A 25,311-nucleotide genomic window follows, 5' to 3' on the forward strand; every position below is an offset into this window, starting at 1 on the left:
TTGAATGACGCTTAAAATTATGTATAACATGACATTACTTTTTATTTAAGATTTTTTGGATGAAAGTCACCTCTTCTTGAAGGTTAACCGTGGGAAAATAATTATACCAAAGACATATGACCTTGAAATTAAAATTGACAGGTTCGAACGTTTTCGTGTTTTCATAAGACAAAAGACTTCGATGTGCCACTCTGTATATATGTATATTGTGTTCGATTTGATGAAAAATCACGGAACGTCTGTAGAAAGACACAATGTTTTAAATATAGTACTGAAAAGAGAAAAATGTACGGATTTACCAATTCCATCCATTGAGAACAAGGGACCAAGCAGTCTGGAGCAAAAAAGCGTCGAATTCGAAACGGCTCGACTCGTCGCACGTATTTTATTCACGCCGCGTCAATATCGTTTTCCCCTTCCGAAAAAGACCCGAAGAACTGGTAATCCGTTATTTATTAAAAAAGTGCCAAGAGCTAGAACCTATTTAGCGGCAATGATACATCAATTTTGACGAAAATAAAAAATGATCGATTGGTAACGCACACTTGATTTATATCAAAGGATTAAAAGAGGGAGTCTACGGGTCTACAGGGAAGGATCTCAAATTTTCACATCAAATGTGGAACTTCCTATTACCTCATTTTTCCTTTTCCTGCAATATCTTGTTTCTTTTCTTCTTAAGTTTTTTACTTTGTTTCTTAAAATTTTTATAGATTTTAATTTTTCATTACGTAACTCTAATTTTTTTTTGTTATTTGTGATTTTTTTAATTCTGCAAATTTCCCATTCCTCGATTTTTTGAGTTTATTATATACGCATTCAACTAAAATATTTCATTTGAGGAACATTTTTTAACTTTGACAATACTAAATTAGGGTTGAAACATTGAATGAACTGAAATTTAAATACATCTTCTACTTTTTCTCCCCTAAACAGGTTCTTAATGACTGTTGAAAACTCTCTCCTATTCCATCCCTGGGAATGAACCCTGAACATGCAATCACAGTCGAGCCCTTCATAGTTTTGTCATGTTAAACTAACCCACACGCCCTCCACGTGCGCCTTAAAAATCTCCCCGATAAAACTGTACAAAACGTGCTATCTGGACATTTTTGTAAACATGACAAAGCATGTAATCGATCGCGATGACATTTAAAGACAGAAATAGGTACAACGAATATAAAGTAAATACCTAATAAATTATAAAATAGGAATTTGCAAGCAAATCTGCTGACCATCCTATTGGTTGTAAATGATCGAACGCATATAGTTGCAGGATGAAGTAGAGTGTTGAAGAAATTAGGGCAAAAATTTCAAAAAATTAAAAATTTGAGTGAAAGTCAGTATATGGAATATGTGGATCAAAAACTGAAGAAAATGGTTTATAAAAAAAAAATAAAAAGGGGGGGACCATTCATAATAAATCACTTCGTGCGATAGTCAATCATTTATTCCTTCATTATTTATACGATAACTTTCATGATAAAAAAATAGATGAATTCATAAATAAAATTTTCGATATGGTAGAATTTTTGCGCGGGCGCAAAATAAATAATAAAGAAATTTTAGTAAATTATTTATTAATGTATTACAAATATCAATACAATGTTATACTACAATCTAGACGCATGTGAGACACCAGAGGCATTTCCATTTTTTCATGTTACCTCAGATATCTCATATGAAGATCTAATTTATTTCGCAAGACAATTTAAAAGGTCTCTGTTTTGGTGATACAAAAACCGAACCATCGAGATGGAAGAAAATGGAGTTAAAAACGCAAGTAACAACGCTAAAACAAAGTAAACTTCACACTGCACCTTAAAGTAAAAGAAAAACAGATGAAACATACTTAGAAAAAAATCTAGAGCAATTCGTTAGTGATATAATCAACTAATCCGAATGGCACAATTGAAAATTATCATGAAATGGGCAAGACGTAATAAATTATTAATAAATATGTGTCATTAGTAGCGATTATATCATGGTGATTAGACATTATATTTGCGACAATACCAATAAATATTTTTCGCAAAAATTATGTTCTTATATGTATGAGACTTAAAAACAATAATGGTAAGTATGCAAAAACAGGGTTCGATGTTTTATTATAAGAAATTAGGAAATCCTGTAAAATTCCTTCATTCGTTGAATAAAAATTGGTGACTTGATCAACGGGTGAAATAGATTTTTAATTAATCAAAAATCAATCAAAAAGTGTGTGTAGCTAACACACCAGGCAACATCGAAAATCGACCAGCGATATTCGTAGCAGAAAATGTGTTGTAAGAAAGCTCTAATTTTAGCAGTTTAAGTAGATACAAAATCTACGATTATTAAGGACGGATTTTTTAGTCTTAAAAGTATTAAACGTTACATTTGTTGGTTATTTAAAAATTAGTAATTTTATTTCTATCATTATTTTTACATTTAAAGTAGCTTACGGGGTGGCAGCAGAACGATAGTAAAAGACATTTCAACAGTTCTATAAAACATTAATTACTTCTCAAGGCAATTTTAATACAGCGCCTACGAATAATAATTAATATTAAGATTTCAAATCTCCACATATTACAAATATTAGGAAAACCCTGCACTCTACGAAATAACTATTGCTTTCTACACAATTTAGTGCCAATATATCAAAGTCCTCGTAGATTTGCCATTAAGATAATTTCCATTGAAACAATAGAATCGACGTTCCTCCAATTTCTCCGTTTCTACGAAAATTATCTCTTTGGTAGATCTATCACGGTTTTAATAAATCGACCCTTAAAATAACAAATCAAAAAGTTTATTTAAAGCAATTCTAAACACTTTTTTTGGTCGCTACATGATTACAAATACCTTAGTACAGGTCAGTCAAGTGTTTGCAGCATCAAGGTTTGAACTTCCTTGAAAGTAGCTCCTATATTGCCTGGAAGGCTCAGTTTCTTAGCTACAATAGATCGCAGCTGAGACAGCATCTCGTGGCATTTTACGCACTTTTGATAGCGCTCCTCCCGGGGAATGTCTACGCCGAAGGAGCCCACTGGCGATTGAACGTTGGTTCGGATTACTGGGCCGAAATGGCGTAAGATCAGTTTGAGGGTGACACAACCAACGCTCATATATCTGAAAATAAATGAGAAAATATGCTAAATCGCTGCTAGGAAGTAGAAATTAGGTAATTTTGCCAGATATTTGTAGTTCGGAATTGTCCTATCCTTACGGCAAAAATCGATTAATTTTCGAGGAAAATTTGTACGCATGTTAAAATCTTCAGGATACCTACGCAAAAACGGTCGAGGTTGATTAGTTTGAACATACTGCTGTGATCTTTCAACACCATGAATTTGCAACAATTTATATATATAAATATTAAATATTATAAGAAGTAATTATTGGACCTAGATTATATGAAATAATCAATATTGGAAGAAAAACTTTTGGGAGAGTTTACATGTTCCAATCCATAGCTTTTCACTCGAGATTTCCCGCAGTCATTTTCAACGTTTCTATGTAAAATTAGCCTGCAGTTAAAGTTAACAGCACATCGTTAATTTAACCTTTACTACAGCAGGTATCCAATTCTCAGATTTATTTCAATTATAGTTTTTCAGGTGTTACTAGAAGGTCATTCAAAGATTTCTACACTAATTTTTTTTTGTCATGGGAACTAAACTTCAGTTTGCAAATTGAGTGGTGTCGATTTGCATGCCCCTAAATTCAAATTGGGCCAACGGACAGCCCCACGAAATAAGCGTGAAATATTTTCAATAAATCGGCCCCGCTCCGCCCCCGGTCAACGAATTAGTTATTCATGGGCGTGCGAAAGGACACGCGTCATAACATGGGTCAGCCATTTGACACGTCCAACCCTTTTCAGTTTGTTCTCACAATGGGTGATTTCTAAATGGACCATGGTAACAATTAGCTAGCAGTTCAGGTATTAAATGGCTCTGTTTCTGTCTTACGGTAAAGCTGCACTTTTCCGGCCTAGCTCCCTTCAGCATAATTAGAAGGTTTCATGTTTTTTGGTGCTCATTTCGTTGAAACGTAATGATCTGTTTCCGCTTTGTTTTTCGGTTTATTCTCCGATAGAACAGCTGACATTTCCCTTTAAAGGGCTGTTGTTTGTCGTGTTTAAGCCGATTGTTTCGATACAAGTTCAACATTTAACGTTAATAGAATTTGCATAATACAATTTTCGAGGAAGGAAGGTTATTACGACGTATTTCCAGAAATTCTTCGTTTTAGATACTGTATTTCCGAAATTAATAACATCTTTCTCCTGATATAAACTTGAGACTGAGGATGCACTTAATGTTAAGCTTTAGAATGACAAAAATTTAAAAAAATAAATAAAAAAACTTTGTAATTACTCAATTTACCAAAACATATCAATTTCTAGACATTTTCATAACTCTTGCCATTTTGAAAATCTCGATAGTGGCATATGGTATTTATGGTTGTAAAACAAGTTAGATAATACAGGGTGTGTCCACAATAAGGATGTTTTGCATGGGGATTTCGTACCAAGTGCGTAAATATGAAACCGAAATTTTTTAACAGAAGGTACACGTTTATTGTAAATAAACTATAAAAAATTAGGCAAACCACTCATTAAGCCATCTTAGTAGATTTTTGTAAAAAGTGAAGCGCTGCTCAGGAGATGTGTATCCCATCGATACACATCAGTAGTAATCTGACGAAGCCAAGCCTGGTGTAAGTTCCATGCAAAAGTACTTCTCAAATAAACGCCTCAGTCGTTTCCTTAATCAGTTTGCTGTGTGTGATGGTACATCATCATGAAGCCAAATCACTTTGTTTTGCCTTTTTTGATATTCTGATCGTTTTTCACATAAAGCTTGATTCCAATTGATCATTTGTTGTCAGTAGCGTTCAGTATTAACGGTTTCGCCAGATTTTAGCAGCTTACAATAGATCATATCTTTCTGATCACACCAAGCACAGAGCACTTCCGTCCATAGCGATTTGGCCTTGTAGTCGATGTTGGTGGTTCACTTAGACTTACTCATGATCTTTTACGCTTAGAATTCTTAGAATATATTCACTTTTTATCGCCAGTCATAAGTTGATGGAGAACTTACTTTCTTTTGTACCTGATGAGCAGCATTTCATAAATAATTGTTTCCTGCTGTTTTTCGTTCAGTTCATGTGGAACCCATTTTCCCACCTTTCGGATTTTTCTCATGCCTTTCAAACATATGTAGACGGCGTCTCATGTTACATTTAAATGATCTGCGAATTGTTACGTTTGAGGATCATCTTCATCCAACAATATTTGTAATTCACTATCTTTAAACTTTTTTGGTGGTCTTTCGCGTTCTTCGTTTCTCACATCAGAATCGTCACTTTTGAATTTTTTGAACCACTCAAAGCACTGTGATTTACCAAGAGCATGCTCACCGTTAGGCTTCGACAAGCATTCGAAGCGATTCAGCAGCAGTTTTCTTCAAATGGTATCAGAAAATCAATGCTGTCCGCAAATCGTAGTTTCCAGGCACAAAATTCGACATGTTTAACACTTTTGCAAACGATGCTGTTGTATGAAAATTGTATTCTTGTAAGTTAAAAATCTTTGATGGTAACTACATTGGCAGTTAGAGCTTTTTAACAGCAAATTCCGGTTTCATATATACAGACCTCGTAAACGGATACAGGGTGTAACATAAGTAGGGGTTTTCCTTTTAACACGACATAGACCTCAAAAAACTAAGCAACATTTTTTCGAAATCTCAAGAACAACCGAAATATGCGCCTATGAAAGTTTTAATAAGTAGATATATCTTTAGCTATTGTTCAGTCCGGGACTGGCTACAAAAGGTGTTCGAAATTGTCTCCATTGATTTCGTTTGCACAAATTGTCGCTCGCCTTATCCACAACTCTATGCATGCTGTTAGAAGCATTCTGGTGACACTCTCCGTATATCAACAACATATCCACCAATTCGTGATTCGAGTAATTATGGGTCATTGTCAATTGAATAGTATCAATAGTGATAGTTCATCAAAATAACACCTGGAGCTAAACTTCACGAACGATTTTTAAGCGGCATGGGTAAATTGTATAAAAACAGTAAACATTAAATGTTTTTTGCGTTTTTGCAGTAGTTGATAATTTTTTGTGGGACATTTTATTTTCTTTACATTGATTTACTATTTTATGCAGGAATGGATTTAGATCTTATACAAAAATTTATTAAAACTCATCTGCGCATATTTCGTTTTTTTTTTGAGATTTCGAAAAAATGTTGTTTTGTTTTTTGAGGCCTATGTCGTGTTAAAAGGAAAACCTCTACTTATATTACACCCTGTCTACAGACTTGGTTAAACGAGAGAAACGTTGCGGGTTTAAGATATTTTTTCTCGGAAAACTCGAAATATTGGAATTTCACAAAAAAATTTCGAGTTATGGCAAAGAGATAAACTAAAATAGTGTGTCCAAGATATAGACGTACAGAGTTAATTTTCCCCAGCTTCAATATGTAGAAATATTAAAATTCAGATACGTACATACATTATTATTTCGTATCGCGTATTGATTTTTCAACCGGTGAGCTGTACATTTATAAAAGGCTGTAAAATTTTTTGTATGGTTCGAAACATTATCGTTTCTTAGATGATTCAGTCGGGTGTTAACGCGGTGACAAACAAGATCTTTGCTATACTGAAAAATCTAATAATCGGTATAATCGGGTGTTCTGCTATTTCAAAGACTCGTGAGACATGCCACTAGTGTAGCTGTGATTTAGTGATTGAAAGTGCGCGTTGCCAGATACATTTTCCTCCTGTTGTGGTGAAAGTGAAAGTTTTAATTCTTATACTGTTAATTTTGTGCTCCCTTAAGGCTAAGTAGAAAAGAGACGCCATTTTTTTCGAAACTATTCCCTTGAATTCGTAACTTTTCACCCTATTACTTTTATTTTCTCTATAACCGTTTACTAGATCCTTACGCTTGACAATTTCTTTTCTTAGACACACTATACATACACTATATACATGTATGTAATAAACCGACTTGATTAGCCTATAACGACTTTTTTCAAGTTCTGCTTATCCTTGTCGTTCCAGGTCATTAAATTTATGACACACCTCCAAACCCTCCCTCCACGACGTTGTTAATAATAAAATAAGAATAATAAATGGTTCATAGTTTGTTCAAATTCCAATTTGGTTTTAAAGCTGACCTTAAATTTCGTTGGTAAAGTTTCAATTGTTACCTAGTTTAGCTCTTTTCTTGACAACACATTCCTGCCATCCCTGGTTAGGTAGACTTACATTAGATTACCCTTCGAACTACCCGTCCCTCATCCCATTAACGTCAATCAGCCTCGGACTACTGTTGCCCTACAGCTCATATATCCAAATAGTTGTTACCTGCTCCTAACGTGTTTGCATATAGCACATCAAAACTCTTCAGTCATATTCAAATTTGAACGGTTCTCGATGTCTCGTTGAAGAGGACTCGACGGATCTCTCGAAAAGACAAGGGTAAAACGACACCTAGGGTGACTTATTGTGATCGAGTTGAATATTTGTCACTTTGTTTGTCTTATTAATATGCAGATTATGCTAAACAAACGGGTTGCAGCTGCTCTTTGATGTGCTCAATTAATACCATTTGATATTTTCTTAAATTTTATATGTTTATCAAAAAACATTATAGAAGCATCACTGACGTCTTTAATAGTGTCGCTTGATAAGGGGTCATGCTTGTTACGCAAATTTGGATACCGCACGCGTCATTGAAAGTCGGCAGTTGTACTGTAAAGGACAATAAAAATATCGTGCATGTAAGAAGGGCTGTTCTCCCCGATTAGTCTGACGCCGATCGTATATCGTTTCACTCTAAATTGAGGAAACTAAAATATGGTCATTATCTTCATTATTATGATATGCAAATAATATTAATATATAAAGTTATTTCTTATTTAGGACTCAGCATAGTTTGCTTCATATGATTATCTTTGAAGCTCAGTTTTTACATAATTGTTTATTTGCAGCTCAATTATTATTGTTCTGGTTTTGAAAATATCGCTGAATAGGAAAGAGAACATGAAACATAGTTGATAATGTTTTAAAACTTAGCTAGTCAGGGAGAAAAATACTATAATAAATACTAAGTCTGACTTTTTATCTTACGCTCTCGAAGATCTGATAGGTTTGAAAATCTATGACTTAAATTCAAATTAATTCATATTGCTTATTACGTTTCACTATTTTATCTTTAACAACTTAAACTTTTATTTTGAATTTTAATGAAATATTAACAGCTTTTCTCTGCCATACAATATTGTAGCTACTGTGTCATTTTTCCTTTTACTGTTATGCTTGTCAATATGGTTATGCACAAGGAACTTAATTTTGGAAACATTAGAACTACCCTAAAACGGAACGTTTCGGACACGGAAATTTTCGGCGTGCCCAACTCTTAATATACGTATTTAATATTGTCGATTCAGTTATGCACCATTCACCATTAGATCCAGAATTGAAAATTAAAAATAAAGATAGAAACTTTTAATATGAGATTGGAAATTCCGGCAGTTTAGTTCGCTAACTAGTAATTAAAAATTGGGTTTATATCAGGTTTACTATATATATATATCAGGTTGTTCGGAAAGTAATTTCGTTTTTTTATGTGAAAATGAATGACAGTTTTCGTATAATAAACAAATGCTTTATTAAATTATATATTGGCCGTTCTGGTCCAACACCTTTTGCCATCTTTCTGGTAGTAGCATAATTCCACGCTCATAAAATTTTTTGTCTTTGCTGGCAAAAAACTGATCGAGGTGGTTTTTGACCTCATCATTTGAGATGAAAGTTTTACCGTCTAAAAAATTTTGGAGTGACCGGAACAAATAATAATCCGATGGTGCCAGGTCTGGAGAATATGGTGGGTGTGGCATTGTGTCCCATTCAAGCTGTAAAAGCTTTTGGCGAGTGACCAAACTTGTGTGAGGTCTCGCGTTGTCTTGGTGAAACACTACACCTTTTCTGTTGATTAGTTCGGGTCTTTTCTGTTGAAGTGCATCCTTCAGTTTGTCCAGCTGCTGGCAGTAGACTTCCGAATTAATCGTTGTGTTATCCGGTAAAAGCTCAAAAAAAACGATTCCTTTAAAATCCCACCAAACAGACAGCATCACCTTTTTTTGGTGAATATCGGCTTTGGAAATGGTTTGAGTCGATTCATCTTTTTTGCTCCATGACCTCTTGCGTTTGACGTTGTTGTATACAACCCATTTTTCGTCCCCAGTAATGATGCGCTTCAAAAACGGATCATTTTTGTCACGTTTGAGAAGCGAATCGCAGACGTCAATGCGGCGACACAGATTTCTCTCTGTGAGAACATGGGGAACCCATATATCGAGCTTCGAGGATAATCCCAGGCCTTTCAAGTGGTCATAAACTGTTGAATTCGATAAATTTAACTTCAATCCGATCTCACGTGTTGTTATTCGACGGTTCGCATCAACTAATGCCTTTATGGCGTCTTTATCAGCTTCAACCGGCCTTCCCGAACGTGGTGCATCTTCGACATCAAAATTGCCAGATCGAAATTTAGAGAACCAGTTCTGACACTGGCGTACTGTCAACACACCTTCTCCATACACATCGGTCAATTTCTTTCTGGCTTGAACAGCATTTTTACCCTTTCTGTAGTAAAACAGTAGGATATGTCGAAAATGCTGCTTATCGCTCTCCATATTTAAAAGGGCACCAACCAAAAACTACTGCGTAGAATTAATTGAAATGTTTCACACACAAGCCTTGTTATATGAGCTCTCAAAGCATATAAAAATTATATGGCTTAAGTGTGAGGTTAAGTGCAAAAAAATACCATTAAATCCTCTGTCGGGAAAAAACGAAATTACTTTCCGAACAACCTAATATATAGGTTTATTATTTGTGTCCTAGTGTGTATATGAACTATGGATTACTTACTGTTCATATTTGCTTTGCAATAAGTCTAAAAGCTTTGGTAGGACAATGACGCAGAGGTCCAGGCTCCAAATAGTACTGAAACAAAATATGATAATTAATAGTTACATCAGTTTCATAATGCATGCGATATTATCACAAGTTTATTTTCTATAAACATACGTAGGTAAACGTAGGTAAAAATTCAAATTCCTATTCAAAATACTCTATCCAATGAGTTGTACCATTTTTTCATTTGGAAATAAAAAGTTGGAGGTGGTTTCTAATTACCACATTTGTATACGTATATGTATCTTTGTCTGTAAACCTATTATCATGTGTAACTTACTATTTCGTGTTAGTAACACCCAATACATCTACTAGAGTACTGAGATCGTCCATAAGCACTGCTGACTCGACGGAGCTCTTAATGTCCCTATTCCTACAGTGAGAGAAAACGAGCCTTTGATTTCGCTTTCGCGTGGTCAAAATGCTCATCATCCGCTGATGGCCTCTCATTAACGAGCTGAGCGCTTCAGCTTCAGACATATCCGGAGAATGGTGCCTGAAGCCTAGTATATCATGGTCCTTCTGAAAATATCAATAAAAACATATTAATAAATTAAATTAAATATCTGAAAATACTCAAATATTTTCTGACAAAATGTTTTTGCCAAAACTTCCGACACGGCCAGGCAATTATCTTTTTGGTGGGTTTTTGGTATATTTTAATGATATAGACATTTATTTTTATCGAGGCTAGACAAAGTCTCTTAAAACATAAAATTCGGAATACGCATGTAAAATGACCGCAAATCTGCTTCTCACATTAACAAAATTAACAGTTTTGTCTGCTAACTTAGCCGCGTATCAGATATTCTCAATTCTTTACCTTAATATGATTATCAAATTTTCAGGGTTACGAGAAAAATCCGTAAGTGGCATCCATAAATAATCCATAGACTTTATAGATTCTTACAATTATCATTTCAAAGAATTCACGTTTGACACCCTACCATGTATGTTGAGCTTAACCAAATTTATGAAAATCATACAAGCATATATTATTCAATTTTGAAACACCTTTCATTGGAGGTATCACATAACCTAACTTAACATTAACAAATGATATGACGTCACAACCTCGATATGTATTAATAAAAATTGAATAAAAATAATTACCAATATCATAACAATAAATCAATAAAATTTATCTTTTGATTTGTTTGTAGGTTTAGATAAAAACGTTTTATTTAAAAGTTTTTACACTTTTTCGTATATTTTTTGCATATTTGGCACTTACAGGAAGGAATTCGTCAAAATCAACTCCGACAGGTCGGTCAATTCGCGACGGCACAAATTCGTTCTCTTTAGAAACATCATCGTCGGGAGAGAGCTTCTTGACGTACAAATCTACAGGAGGATTTACTATATGCAGAGATTTGGGTAGATGAGAATTCTTGATTTCGTTTTTCACTGTCGTCACATTAGGCACGCTGGAGTTGCGATGCGGTTTTGAGAATGAACTTTTTCGGGAGATCACTCGTGATGACTGTATGCCTGAAACGATATAAGGGTAAAATACATTGTTTACTTTAAAGAAGCTATTAGAAGTTGGGAACCGTATATACGACTTTTTTGACGTTGATGAAACTCTCTTAAACTTTTGCTAATATATAACAACAGTAAAACCGCACCTAGGTGTTTGGTCTTGGTTTTCTGACCAAGTATGATATTACTTGAAGCAGAATTTAAGCCAATGTCATTGAATGCATGCATCATTCAATGATATTCATGAATATATCCATCCTATGGTGGTTTACTGAAAATTTTCAAAAATCATAGTGTTATCTTTGGCATATATCTATTAATTTGAATCTTCAATCGCTTAAATAGTTAGAGTTGAAGGATTGATTAAGATTAGTAAGAAATGAAAATAATAAAATAAGGTAACTTTTCCCAATTTAACTGATCTTGCGTAATAGTTTTTGAGATAGTAACCCGAGCTAACCTCTATTGATGCTAGCTTCTGATGCACTGTGCTTCATTCCGTCGCTTTGATTCCTTATCCTCGTCTTCTCATTGTTTTCGTTCACACTGGTTTGTCGGTGAAGATTGAATTTAGGAGTCGGTTTCGTTTTGGCAGTCGGCAATATGTTTTCGGCGTCTTGTTGTTTAGTAAGCCGACTGAGGTAAACCTAAAAACGGATTTTTTTAGTAAAACAAGTTTAAGACTAATACTTCAATATTAATACTTTAAATTTAACTTTGGAGTCAAAGAATAGTTATACAAATGAGAACCATAGAGAACCATTCTAGAAATCTAGACCCAAAAGCTTTTCTTAACCTGAATTAACCAGAATCAATGACCCGCGCCTGATGGATAGTTTTCCCAGTCATGCTTTAAAATGCAGCTTTTGGAGTATAAATAAATGGTGTGATGAAAATTTTCACACCAAGATTTATTCCCATAGAAACAGCTACATCCATTGAAATTATCTTGGTATTAACGGTGCATTAATCATCTAAGATAGTTTAAGGTTAATTCAAGATATGTGCTGGCGAATTTAAAATTTTACCCTTAGATAAAAACCAATAAAAAAATTAATACAATACGTACTTGATCCAAGTTCGATTTAGATCTTGAATACTTATTAGGACTTATGGCAGGAGGGTCGGGCTTGTGGAAGTTGTTCACGTTATTGTCCAACGAAAGGGCCTCGAAGTTGTCAGTCAGGTGATGATCTCCCAAAATTTGAGGCTCCGCTGGATCATGATAGGGCTCAGTAAATACAACGGGCACTGAAAATAATCTTTATTTGAAATAATCTTAACAATTAGCAAAAGGCTTTGCAGTATAATTATGTATATCGTACACATTCTTGACGATCATTATTTGCAGTATCAAATCATCCATTTCCATACTGTTTAGTATTTTTCAGATAAGCAAAGAGTTTAAAATGGATGAAACATTTTCACGCACGATTTTTGCTTTAATTGCGGTTGACCAAATTATATACTAATCATTATAATTTATCAGAAAAGATTCGTTTAAATTTAAGTTTGAAGAATTTTACAAGCAGAGTATCTTTTTAATTTTTTGAATCTAGTAAGAGTTCAAGTAAGATTTATGTTATTTTCATTTAGTTTTAACTGAAAATAGTGTTCAATTCCACTCCATAACTAATATTGAAAGAAAAAAGCAGATAGTAGCATAACAATGTTGGATATATTTGCTTATAATTTTTGTATACGCAAGAAAGTCCATCTTAACAGATTTATTGGGAAGTCGAAAATATTCCAAAACAGTGATCCCTGATTAAACGAAAAAAAATAGCCTTGAGGCAATATGTCAGTTGTGACGAAGGGAACAAAGTAAACAAAGGCTGAAAATTTGTAATAGAATTACTTACTTTTCACTCGGCTATTAATACAGGGTGCTACAAATTCGCGGAAATGGGGCTCTTGTGCACTATAAGAGACACAGGATAGGTTTGTATAACATTTGCATCTTGTAAATTGAAAATTTTCTTTTAAAATATCCAAGATTTTCTACAATGAATATTTAATATAAATTAAATTTGAAACATTCGTTTTCTAATCCTAAAGCAATTTTGCATTAGTATTAAATTGAGCATGTTTGTTTTATCTTAGTTTATCTGTGTATATTTTACAGTTTAAGAGATTTCTATATATTCCCACGAACCTGTAACATCCTATACAGTGCAAATATATTAACCTTCCTTACATTTCGAAAAATTAGCAATCTCATTCAAATTCAAATGATTTAATTCAGGTTAACCATATGACAATCAAACCAATTTTAATAATAACGTTGACATTCATTATAAAGAAAAGTATACAATGAGTCGAGGTAATATTAATTGCTTGCAAGAAGAGCTAAAGAGAACGATGAAGTTGCACCTCAATGAACATTGATCCGTTAGGATCGATCATTTTTATTCATTAACTTATAGAAAATAAATACATCAAAAAATGAACGCTTCTTGTCATAGGTAGGTATTCAAATAATATGAAATTCTTGACCTCGTGAAGGTTTCAATGTAAAACAATATTATTCGGCAAAGCAAGGACGATAAACTGTATAAAGATATTGGAAAAGAAGATAATTTAGTAGTGAATTAGGCTCATTTTAAGATACAATACAAATCACATATTGCTTTATCACCACCCAAGGTGTTGAAACATCCGAAACTATACTAGTCAAAAAAGCCGGACCTAGCAATTTACAAACCAATTGGGTCGAGTAAATATCATACAGAACCAAAATTCATTATGGAACACTTTTATTTGCTAACATGATTAAAGTGCTATTTCAATTATACGTATCACGGATTTGTAGGGCTTTGATCTGGTGTTGTTGATGCGTATTTAATGTTTCAGTGATTACGTACCTGAAGTAAAGTCACGTTCGGGCTCTTGGAACGGTTCTGGTTCCGGTGGAGGAGTGCGAGTCACTAAAATCATAAAAAAGATAATTTAATATTAAAAAACATTCTAATGGAAAAGTACTTTATTGTAACATTTCATTATAGAACTACGTAGGTAAAATAAAATATTTTTTAACGGGAATTTTAATGGAAAACAAGGCGTGATATTTTCCACATTTGCACGCATTTTCCTACGTTTCCATACATTTTTCATATTAATTTACCACATTTCAGTCATCAGTTTACTCCTCGTCTTTGGCACTTATTCGAGTAACGAGTGCCCATAAAAACGTTAATGACACTTTCACTCTAAATAAATGCTCATTACGTTCGTACACACAACCTCTGAGGGCTTTAATTAAAAAAATTATATAACAATTGTCTAACATAATGTTACTAAAAAAAATACTGGTTTTAATGCGTTTAATTACCCACTTCTTGGAAAGTGAGGACTGAATTATCATCAAAATAATCAAAACCGTTTCGTTTTTAAAGTTGTTTGTAACCGAAACAACATGGTTAACAGTTTATTTGCTCTGAATGTTACGTTAATAATAGTATGTTTGAATTAACGGGTGTGTGGATATTTTTTTTAAATTGCCTCAATGTGATTTTAGAATTTTAATGAAAGAATATGTATGGTATACCATGAAAGTGATAACAACTGGAAAAATGACCTATTTGATGCCGGATTAGAAATTAATTAAATCCTACCATTCCATTGTTTCCTATTATCAGTCCCAAAGTATTCGAGTTCTACACTTCCTACAATTGTCTACGAAAACAATAGAAACACACTTATATAAATCTAATCTAGATTTTTATTTCATAAAATGTAAGTTTTTCAAGTTAGCACTGATTTAATAATGTTATTAAAATATTTTTATACAAATTCCAATACCCTTCAATTACTAAAAGAAACTATAAACGAAACTGACTATTAATTTGCATAGTACTTTGTCCACTTAATCGGTGTATCGAAATCAGCATTTGCCGCAAATAATAGTTTTACGTAGATAATTAATGCCTACGTGATTAGGTTTATCGGCAATAAAATCAGACCAGTATCTGCAAAAGTTAGGTATTACTTTAAAGTGCAACGAAATTGCAGTATTAAACAATACTTGTAAGAAAGTACCTATACTTAGTAGTTTGCGGTTGATGATGCTTAAGAAGGATATTAGGGGAATAATAATCATTTATCGATAAGGAAATAATACTTTGTTGTTACCACCATTACTAACACTCGCATTTTTAGGCGTTATAAAAGATTATTAAATAATAGACAGAAAGGCAAATACCGGTATTACTATTGTAAAAATACAGTATAAAAGCGGCTAAAGGCAACAGCTTTATCAACAATAGATACAGGGTGTACTTAATTATTCATTTATAAGGATAAAACAAGAAATGATGACGTGGCAAATTAAAAGAATAACATAACGGCATAATGCCTTTCATGAAAATAGTCCTATCAAAATACCCTCTTTTCGTTGTTCTCTCAAAATAATCCTTTTTCGAGGTTTTTTATCGTCATCTACTAACTTCCTTAATTCTGTCCGCCTTGTCTCACAACATTCACATTTTTCGCTGGTCCTTCATTAACTCTTTTAATCGCCTTTCCTGAGACGACTTAACTAAAGTCCTATAGTACATGTTCCACTTCTTATACCCTACTTATTCAGATTTTTGTTGCAACTCCTCCCTTCTTTTAACTCTAAACCTTTTAGACTCTAACGCTTTCATGTTTAGCTTTCTTGCTGGCCACACTTTAATACTGATTTTAAATAAGTCCTACTACTTAGTGAATCACCAAAGAATTCGCGGCGTAAAGACACCCTGTATAACCCATCTATAAATAACATTTATCTCTTGAGATTAATTACATAAAAACTAAACTTTTGCACCAATGCACACAGGACATTGACACTAAATTATCTGAAGTCGGAGAGCAATCAGATGGATTAATGATATCTTCGAATCCAGTGGGGCTACACAATGAAAATTAAAATGAATGCGATTTCTTTGGATCATAACTAAACTATCTCCCCTGTGCTCCATATGTTATAGAATTTTAGAATAGAAAAGTAATGAAAATGTAACATGGGGTTTTATTTCGTCGGTTAGTGTCTCCAAAATTGAATGAAACAAAATCCCAACTTTGAAATGATGAAAAAATCAACGCACGATTTATAAAAAAACACATCTACATTTTCCAGAGCAAGTAACATCTGTATGATTAGATTGATCGAATGGAATTAAAGACTTGCCCCTACCTACTCTGCTTTCTAAGTTTTTGAGTAAAAATAACGTTAAAAACCAACCAATATTCGATCGAAACCCATAAATAGAAATGACTGCTACTAGAAATAGAGTCCACAATAAACTTGATAATTTTAATTCATTTTCAAATTTAATCTACCTTTATTATTATTTTGTGGAACACCATTTTCTAAAATACGATGAATAATGTTGTCTCAACTTCGGTTTACATAATGGGCGGTTTACATTGAAAAAAGACCAATTCTAAAGCAATAAATGCCCAACCGTTTATCTATCGCTTCCATTTTAATGAAGATCGGCACATTTCCCACTGAATGAATTAGCTTAATAAATTTCAAAGGCTAACTTGAGAGAAATCAACATCCCATAGAAGTAAAGCAAATCATGATTCATTCAAACCTACCGGCTATGCGTAAAGGTCGCAATAAGCTTCTTCCTAAACAGGTGATTAGAACCTTGACAAAATGGTTAGATCTGTAATTTAAAGTTTCTCGGTAGTATTGTATATCATATGACTTGCGAAATATTACTGCATTATTTATCTATGTCTACAAGTCCAAGAAATCCATTGTTTGCACGAAAACTGTAAAATCACACCTAGATGGAGAGTTTGCGAAAGTGGAGCAAAGTGTCAAGAAAAAAAGGTCGCTTATTGATCGTGTTTACTGAGTATACTGTTTCGTGTAATTTAATATCTCGTTGGATTTATTGCATTGTGTTCCAGTTTGGTTTTCGCCATGACACGCCTTAATACAATAGACAACATAGTTTTACTACTTTGCATAAAATTTTAAATACATTTTTTAAAAGAAATATGCATTTAATACACAGGGTGTTACTGTATTCTATTAAGAAGGTCAAGGGATTTCAAAAAATGTAATAAAAAAGATCGGCCCGTATGAAGAAGAAATTGAGCTGATGATGTTACGAAAATCCGAAACGTAATATTAAAAATCCAATAGCTCTATCTTGCAGATGATAAAAAAGGTAATGAAGAGATGATTTATTTTTAATCATTTCTTCAAATAAGTTCAGAATAATATCAAAGTAATTTTATCAAACAAATATGTTTTCCTCCAATATTTTGGCAATCAACGGGAAATTTCCAAATTTTGAACGTTGAAATGTAATTTGGAAAGAAAAGATTATGTTTTTGTAAGTAATAATTATGGAATTTTCGATCTTGAAATTAAATTGTATCGATTGGGTTCATAAAAGCGCTTTTTTTGATACAACATGTTAGGTTCTATGCCGTACATTCAATCTCAAAGAGACATTAGATTCTTGTCCTAAACTTTACAAACTGGAGTGTTAAAAACTTGTGCTTTACCGGACTCACATTATTTGTTGGTTTTTTCCTGAATCCTCATGAAGTGAATTTGTTAACCCAAACTCTCTCTCAACGACAAAACTGCATAGATCATGAACACATTCTTAAATAACAGTTAAAAGAAAATGAAAGATAGAACTTTCTACAAGATAGTTATTTAAATTATCTGTTATGCTGCAGCAGTTTGTAATAACTATGTTCAGTATAGTGTAACAAACGATTATGTTTATTATTATGATAGATTATGCAAAAACTCGGACTCGGACATTGCCAATAAATGACCCAAATTTAACATGGAAAATCGGAAATTGCCTACCAGGGTCCTTTTATGCCTTTGTGTACTTTTTTGTACGCGCAAATGTCTGATGAAGCAAAGAAATACAAACAAATGTTGCTACAAACCAGCATCAACTTAACCTGTTGGAAAAAAACCCAACATTTTCCCAATTTTGACTCAAGATCTCTACAGCACCTCCGCCTTGATTTACCCAGCCAGGATGTTGAAAATGGAAAAATTCAATACGGATGTACATAAATGTAGGAAAAATTTATCAGGCTACACCCTCTAGCCGATCCTGTATATACATATGTTTATTTACGTTTAATACGTTGTTGAAAAATAATATTGTTAAAAAAAATAAGTATTTAGAATTATATCGATTTTAATTATCGAGATATCATTTGAGGCTTATGAGACACCCGACATAAATACATAAGCCTTAACTTATTAAGGCTGCATTGTTTCCTGTGTCTAGGAGAGTCTTTACAAAGCGGTTTACCTTTTCGGGACAGTCACGACCATCCTGTAATGTCTGCATACACAATAGCCTTACTGGGTACTTCAGAAATGCCTTTCCATACTTGTGCCTTATGTTTACGACTGTCGGGTTTTCGTTTTTAAATTCAAAGTCTGCCTACAGGTCATTGACTATAATGGCTGGGAGATTTCACTTTTATCGAAAACCCATTAAAGTCTACAAGTTTCTTTATGTAATTTCACTATAAGCATATATTTGGTGTGATAATGAAAAGGAAAAATAACTGCTTGGTCATATGCTGGCAGGTACTTATGCCAGCTAATGGTTTTCGCAAATATTTAGTTTTTAACAACTTTGCAAATCAAAATTATATATATTTTATAGAGTATAAAAGCAAGAAATACAGTAATTCGAAGAAACGATTAAATATGCATATGTGTTATAGTCAAAAGTAAGCCGATAAAGGTCGAACAAAGGACTTATTAGCTATTGTCGTAATGGATATTGTGGTAACCTCTTTGCTACTATAAAATGTATCGTGCATGTCCAAAGGTAAAAATAGACGTTCCCCAAATCGTTGACCTTCCATACAAAGCGGTAGTAAAATGAGTCCGGAAGTCAGGCCTACCTACAAACTTTATCTCTCTCTTTATCAAATAGGCCAAATGGTTGCGAGGTCTTAAATAACATGCATATCAGCTGGAGTAAAATGCGCATTTTCTTTTTAGCAATCATTCAAAACTTTCTTTGAATTTTTTCAGCAAAAATAAACCAGAAAGGAAATGAAATAATGACATTTTAAAAATAAGAAACAAATAATCATGACAAGGATAAAATTCATATTAAGTTGATTAACGTTTTGAGGACATCACTTCAAACTAACGATGCAAGACCTCCTGAAGACTTTGCCAAGGTCATATAGACGTCAATGACGTCAACACGCCAATGTCAGTTTGACGTCATATGGAAAATAATCTTGGGATATGTTAAGTCACTCAACGAACGTTATTTTGATGTCAATTAATCTATCAATTCACATTTTTCGCCTCGTATAACCGTTTTAATTTGCTTTTCTATTAAATTAATTTGCACACATTTCGCTCTACCTCTCAGAAATGAGAACCTGATTCCTGATTATTATTATCTGCGTGTTCTCGAATTAAGGATTCATTGCATTTTATTAATTGATTTTATTTAGTAGAGCGCCGTCGTTAATTGCTTTCAATTTCTTGTGAATAGCTTTCTCATTTTACGGCAAATAACGATAATTTTTATGCCGGCGGGAAGCAAATTTTTTTACAAAGTCGCTTTTGTAATTTCACAATTATTATTCTCAATATCGATAAAATTAACCATGTCAAAAGTTGTCTCAAAGATCGAGGGTGTATAATATGAAACATTTCTTAAAAGTCTGGAATAGCACACATAATTGTTGAGGCCATCCATTACGACAGATGCAGAATTTTGGAGTATTTATCCTATGAAATTTTAATTGTATATATATTAGTTAAAATCGAATAGGTAATAATATTTTCAATTAACCACACGTCTAACAACTCAGTTAGTTTCCAAGACTTAACCGCTTTTGCACCGGTTAGAACGGTACTAGTGGTACTTGGCAGTAGTTGAACAAACGGTCATTTGTCACGAAAGGTCACTTTTATAGCCTTAGAAACGCGGAACCAACACAAAAAGGCACATTAAGATGGAAATGCACACAAGGGAAAAGTTTTTTGCAAGAGATATAATCTATATATGTCTTTCACAGTCTTAAAGGTCATCTTATGGTATCCGACGGGTAACTATAAAATGTTGATTAAGGTCGATGGAATATTCTTGCAAGGTGACCTAAAAAAGGTCTACAAAAATGTAAAAAAATAAAATGTCACATGTAAGGAAATATTGGTTAAATAAAGCCCAAAAGTCAAAACACAAGTTATGCTTTACGGCACTCTTTAAGTCAACTTATTATCGTCAACATATTTATTGACTTTGTTGTTGAGTGATTGAACTCTAACCACTAGCCAAGGATTGACAAAAATAACTTCTGTAACGGGTATTCATTAATGTCGAATACAATAAGTACATACATATATGTATATGTATACACTACAGTGACAAAACCATAATGATCTAATTACCGATTATATTATTAGCAAACGTCCATTTCAATGCTCGCCATTTGAATAAATACCTGAGTACCTACTCTGCTTAGTCGTTCCTTAAATTATAAACTCATTAACTAACCCATTAATAGTAAGTAACGAAGGACTTTCTCTCTTTCTCCCTCACGATTTGCATTTCTGCAACAAATTATACAAGTATTAAATAACAACTGCGGTGCCTTTAACGTAACTTTGCTTTACCGGGTAAGGATTATTTGAGGTCATGGAACAATTAATTGTCAAGTCTTACGTATAAATATAATTTTACAGTTTGAAATACTTTGCCAGTCCAAGCAGCTTTTTAACGCAGTTTCTAACGTGGAAAGTTGATTTCTGAACACACATCTTTGATAGTCAATGTGGAGATGTAGGCAGTAAGTCAGCTAAAGACGAGTCTAGAAATCCACAATATAAAGGAATTCAACAGGCCGAATTTGAGTACACTAGACATGGATGTTTTGGGGTGCTTAATAATTATTTACTTGAACCTGAACTAACCAGAACTTACCAGGAAACTCCTGATTGGTGCAATTTCAAAAGCCGTGGTTATTTTTATTCGCTTTAAGTCTAGGACGGATTTGAGCATATCTTTGCTCAACAATGCTCAACTTTTTGAAGACGTTTTGTTGAGAGCACTCAGCAATAATGATTTTATTGTGATAAAAATGAATAAAAGACAAAATTTTGCCTTGAAAAATGCTCCAATGATGCTCTTTCTACCACTTACTGTTCGCGCTTGCTTAATTGTAATGACGAATGTTCGTGTTAGGATATGTATTCGTCTGACAATGAACACGAACGAGGTGTTGAAACGAATTTGAAGATTTATTTATATTGTTGGGTATATGCGATGCTGAATGTACACTTATTTTTCAACGTAAATAAAAATTATGATACTTACGTCCTCTTCCTCGAAATATTTCATTATAGTCCTTGAAATTAGTAATATCAGCCATGGATTCTTCTTCCGGATCGGTACCCGACGTGCTTTCTTCTATCGTCTTCACATCCATACTCCTCGTCTTCAAACTGACAGGGCGTTCTGTCTTGGAGAAGCTCTTCCTCACACTCGTGTTCTGTACAAAAGGACTTGGAGGCGAAACGGAATCCGAGGTCCCTTCCATGGGATGGCATTTTTTCAGTTCTACTACATACACTTGTACGTGGTTTAAGTAAAATGAGGCTCCCACCTTAAATTTCAAAAGGTATAAGTTAGACAAATGGAAAATGTCCCGCGGAATTTGTTTTGAAAGTATTTAGTATAGGGTCTTTTTAAATACTTATACAGGGCATCTCAGAAATATTAGCACAAATCAGTATTGGTGCTACAGGGTAAAAATAAAGCCCTTTAACTAGTTGCCTTATACAAAAATAGCATGTTTTCATTCCAATTAGGAGTAAATCCCACAGTTTTAGATTTACAGACTTGATGTTTTTCTTTGGGGGGTTTTTGGTAACGATAAATTAATTTAAAATATCTTTTTCAAAGTACCTAATAGGTGGTACTATCTGCGCTTTACCGAGGTAAAAAAATCGACGTAAATTTTTAATCAGCGTTTTTACCTACCTATTATGGGAAGATAGGTAAATAGGTAGGTAGGCAAGGGTGTTTCTATGGATAGGTAGATAATAGTATCGTAAAATTCTCAACAAAATTTGAACTCGCTTAACTTTTAAATAATTTTAGATTGGAAATATATAAGTAATTGCTGAAAATTCAATAACGTTCATGCGGTCATTTAACGTAAAAGGTAAACACAGCCTGCAGGTAGGTGATTTCAAGGTTGACACAAGCAGCGCGAATTAAATCTAATTTGGATAGGCATACAAGTAAAGAATAATGATTCGTTTCGCAAGTTATTCGCCCAGTTATTTGCATTTGGAGAGAATTGCATTAACACAATCATTCAAGGATACTTATGAAGGAAACTTTTGCAAAAGCAGAATTAAAAACCAGTTTTGTCTGTTAAATGTTTTATTTTTGAAATATGTACATAGTTTCTAAAATTATTAAATATATAATTACAAACACCACTTAAATTTAGATTTTGAGCTTCATACATATTTGGCTTTACTTAACCCATTCCAAAAGGTTTTTGATGTGAACAGGTCCGGATGCTAAATATAAAATAATGAATAAAGAGAAGAAAAATATATCTGGTTAAATTTGAGCACTACTTGAAACGAAATTACTTAATTTTGTCTTCTTAATTAGGTGCCGTTCCTGGGCCACACTCAGCTGCCCAATTTGGAAATACAGGAAACAAACTTCTCGGCTGAAGATCCCTAATATGTTCCACTTTTTTTCCTTGAGAATAGGCAGAATGATGGTTGTGATTTCTTCTCACGCCTCGGGGTAAAAACCCGTCTCCAAAGAGCTATTTATTATCTGCATCATATTGTTTATGATGATTGTTTATGAAAATAACAATCAACAACATAAAGCCAGCAATTTTATCGCCACCAGTAACACTTGATTTTTTTGACACAACATTTTCAAATTCGAAGTAAGTCTACAGCTGCCAAACCGTGTTCCAAGTTATGCTTGAATTTGTTCTGTATTTTAATTGAATACCCCCTTAAATTTGCGCCCTATGTGTAGGAATCACCTTGTATATTGATATTTACACAGCAGGATATAGGCATATTTTACAAATTTATAATCCTCATTACACTTGGCTACATAGCACTTCCTCGATTTTAACACCGAGTATGATAACGTTTTGTTCGCGTTTTCTTAAAAGTAAGTATTAAAGCTATATGGATATTCTGGCCTAAATATGTCCAGAATACATCTGCTATTAACACTCAAATAATAAAAGTGGTGAATGACAGCCAAATCAAAATGAACGTTAGGATCCTTTTGAGAAGATTGTTAACAATTGCTATTATCCTAAACAATGGTGGACAAGATATGAATAAGCATTATTTTTATGGATATAAAAGTATGATATTGCAAAATATAAAAATATTTAACACTATTTATTTTCTCACACTTTCTTATTTATAAAGTAGGTACAATATTCACTTACCAATTGATTCTGAGCAAATGAAATATCACAAACTCTCCCCCATGAGACTGGTACAGAGTCATATAATCTACTAGGTTCCCATCCTACGATTTTGAGATAGTCTCGAACTCCTGTAAACAAACACTCCCCGTCTGGGTTGAAACACAAAGATCTCACAGCACCTACATCACTCTCACTAGACACTAAATTAAAATGTTCTAAATCCAAAAAGTTCACTGTTCGATCCACACCACCAGTAGCAAGAAGGAAGTCTTGAGGGTGAAACTCTACACAAGACACTGCATTTAAATGGTCAGAAAATTCTTTCAACACTCGACTAACACGTAAATCCCAAATTTTCACTTTAGAGTCTTCACCTCCAGAGGCAATCCACTGGGCATGAGGACTAAATTTAATACTATTAACTGTTCCTTGATGTCCATTATATGAATAAATAACTCCCTTTTTCCGAGTGTCCCACAATTTAATAGTGCTGTCTCCACTTCCAGAGCATAACATGTCACCATAAGGACTGAAGTCAATACATTTTATAGTCTGCTTATGGCCATTGAGAGTTCTAACTAATTTTGCTGCTTCCAGATCCCATACTTTGAGAGCACCAGCTCTGGAGCCAGCACAGACAATTTCCTCTAACTGGTTAAACTGAACACAGTCAATCGGTGTTAAGTGCCCACTTAAGGACATGAAACAGCTCTGCTTTCCTACTGCCCATAAGTTTACCTTCTTGTCATCTCCCCCAGTTACCATAACCCTCCCTGATTTGTGCCCCAATGCCACACAGTTTACGTTGGCATTGTGAGCTTCGAAATCCTCTGAAAAACAGATTGACATTTCAGTAAAATTAAAAGGTATTTTACATCTAAATGTACTTACGAAGTTTCCATGATCTTTTGCTCAAGTATGCCAGTGAAGCCATAATATCCACAACTGAATTCCATACAGGGGTTTGGAGATGCAATCATTTTAATTGAATTATTGCCCCCATTGATGTTTCACAATGCATACTTCAGGATGTGAGGAGCAATTTAATTTAGCAGAAGAACAGGACAAGGAGATGTTGGGTTCGAATCAAGGAATCAATAGTAACCACCAAGGAAGAGCATGGAACTAGGGAGACAAGGAGAATTTAAGTGTAAAAAAACTGGTATTATGGTATTATGACTTTCTTGTAAAGATAAGAATATAATATTGCTTAGAAACTGATCTAATACGGCACAATTTAAATCTTTCACGAATTAGTAAACTGACAGCAACAAGCTGCAAGTAATACAGGTTGTCTTTCCCAGCTTCAAAACTCTTTTTAAAAAATATTAAATATTGAAAAAAAATTATTGAAGGTTGAAGGATGTGCTTTGTCATTTG

General features: G+C 33.7%; 1 protein-coding gene across 1 annotated transcript; it reads right to left on the reverse strand.

The window, feature by feature from the left end:
* Nucleotides 1-1,576: 1,576 nt before the first annotated feature.
* On the reverse strand, nt 1,577-25,256 carry kat80 (katanin 80). The gene is made up of 10 exons (XM_066397886.1): nt 24,823-25,256; nt 23,950-24,761; nt 21,819-22,107; nt 14,346-14,408; nt 12,551-12,732; nt 11,942-12,128; nt 11,234-11,490; nt 10,280-10,521; nt 9,955-10,029; nt 1,577-3,114 (listed from the first exon to the last, which is right to left on the reverse strand). Exons 1-10 carry the CDS (start codon nt 24,863-24,865, stop codon nt 2,859-2,861), a joined length of 2,406 nt encoding a protein of 801 aa, XP_066253983.1. The 5' UTR covers nt 24,866-25,256; the 3' UTR covers nt 1,577-2,858.
* Between the last annotated feature and the right edge of the window lie 55 nt (nt 25,257-25,311).

This window comes from Euwallacea similis, chromosome 16, assembly GCF_039881205.1.
Source record: "Euwallacea similis isolate ESF13 chromosome 16, ESF131.1, whole genome shotgun sequence".
In the NCBI taxonomy this organism is placed as follows: Eukaryota; Metazoa; Arthropoda; class Insecta; order Coleoptera; family Curculionidae; genus Euwallacea; species Euwallacea similis.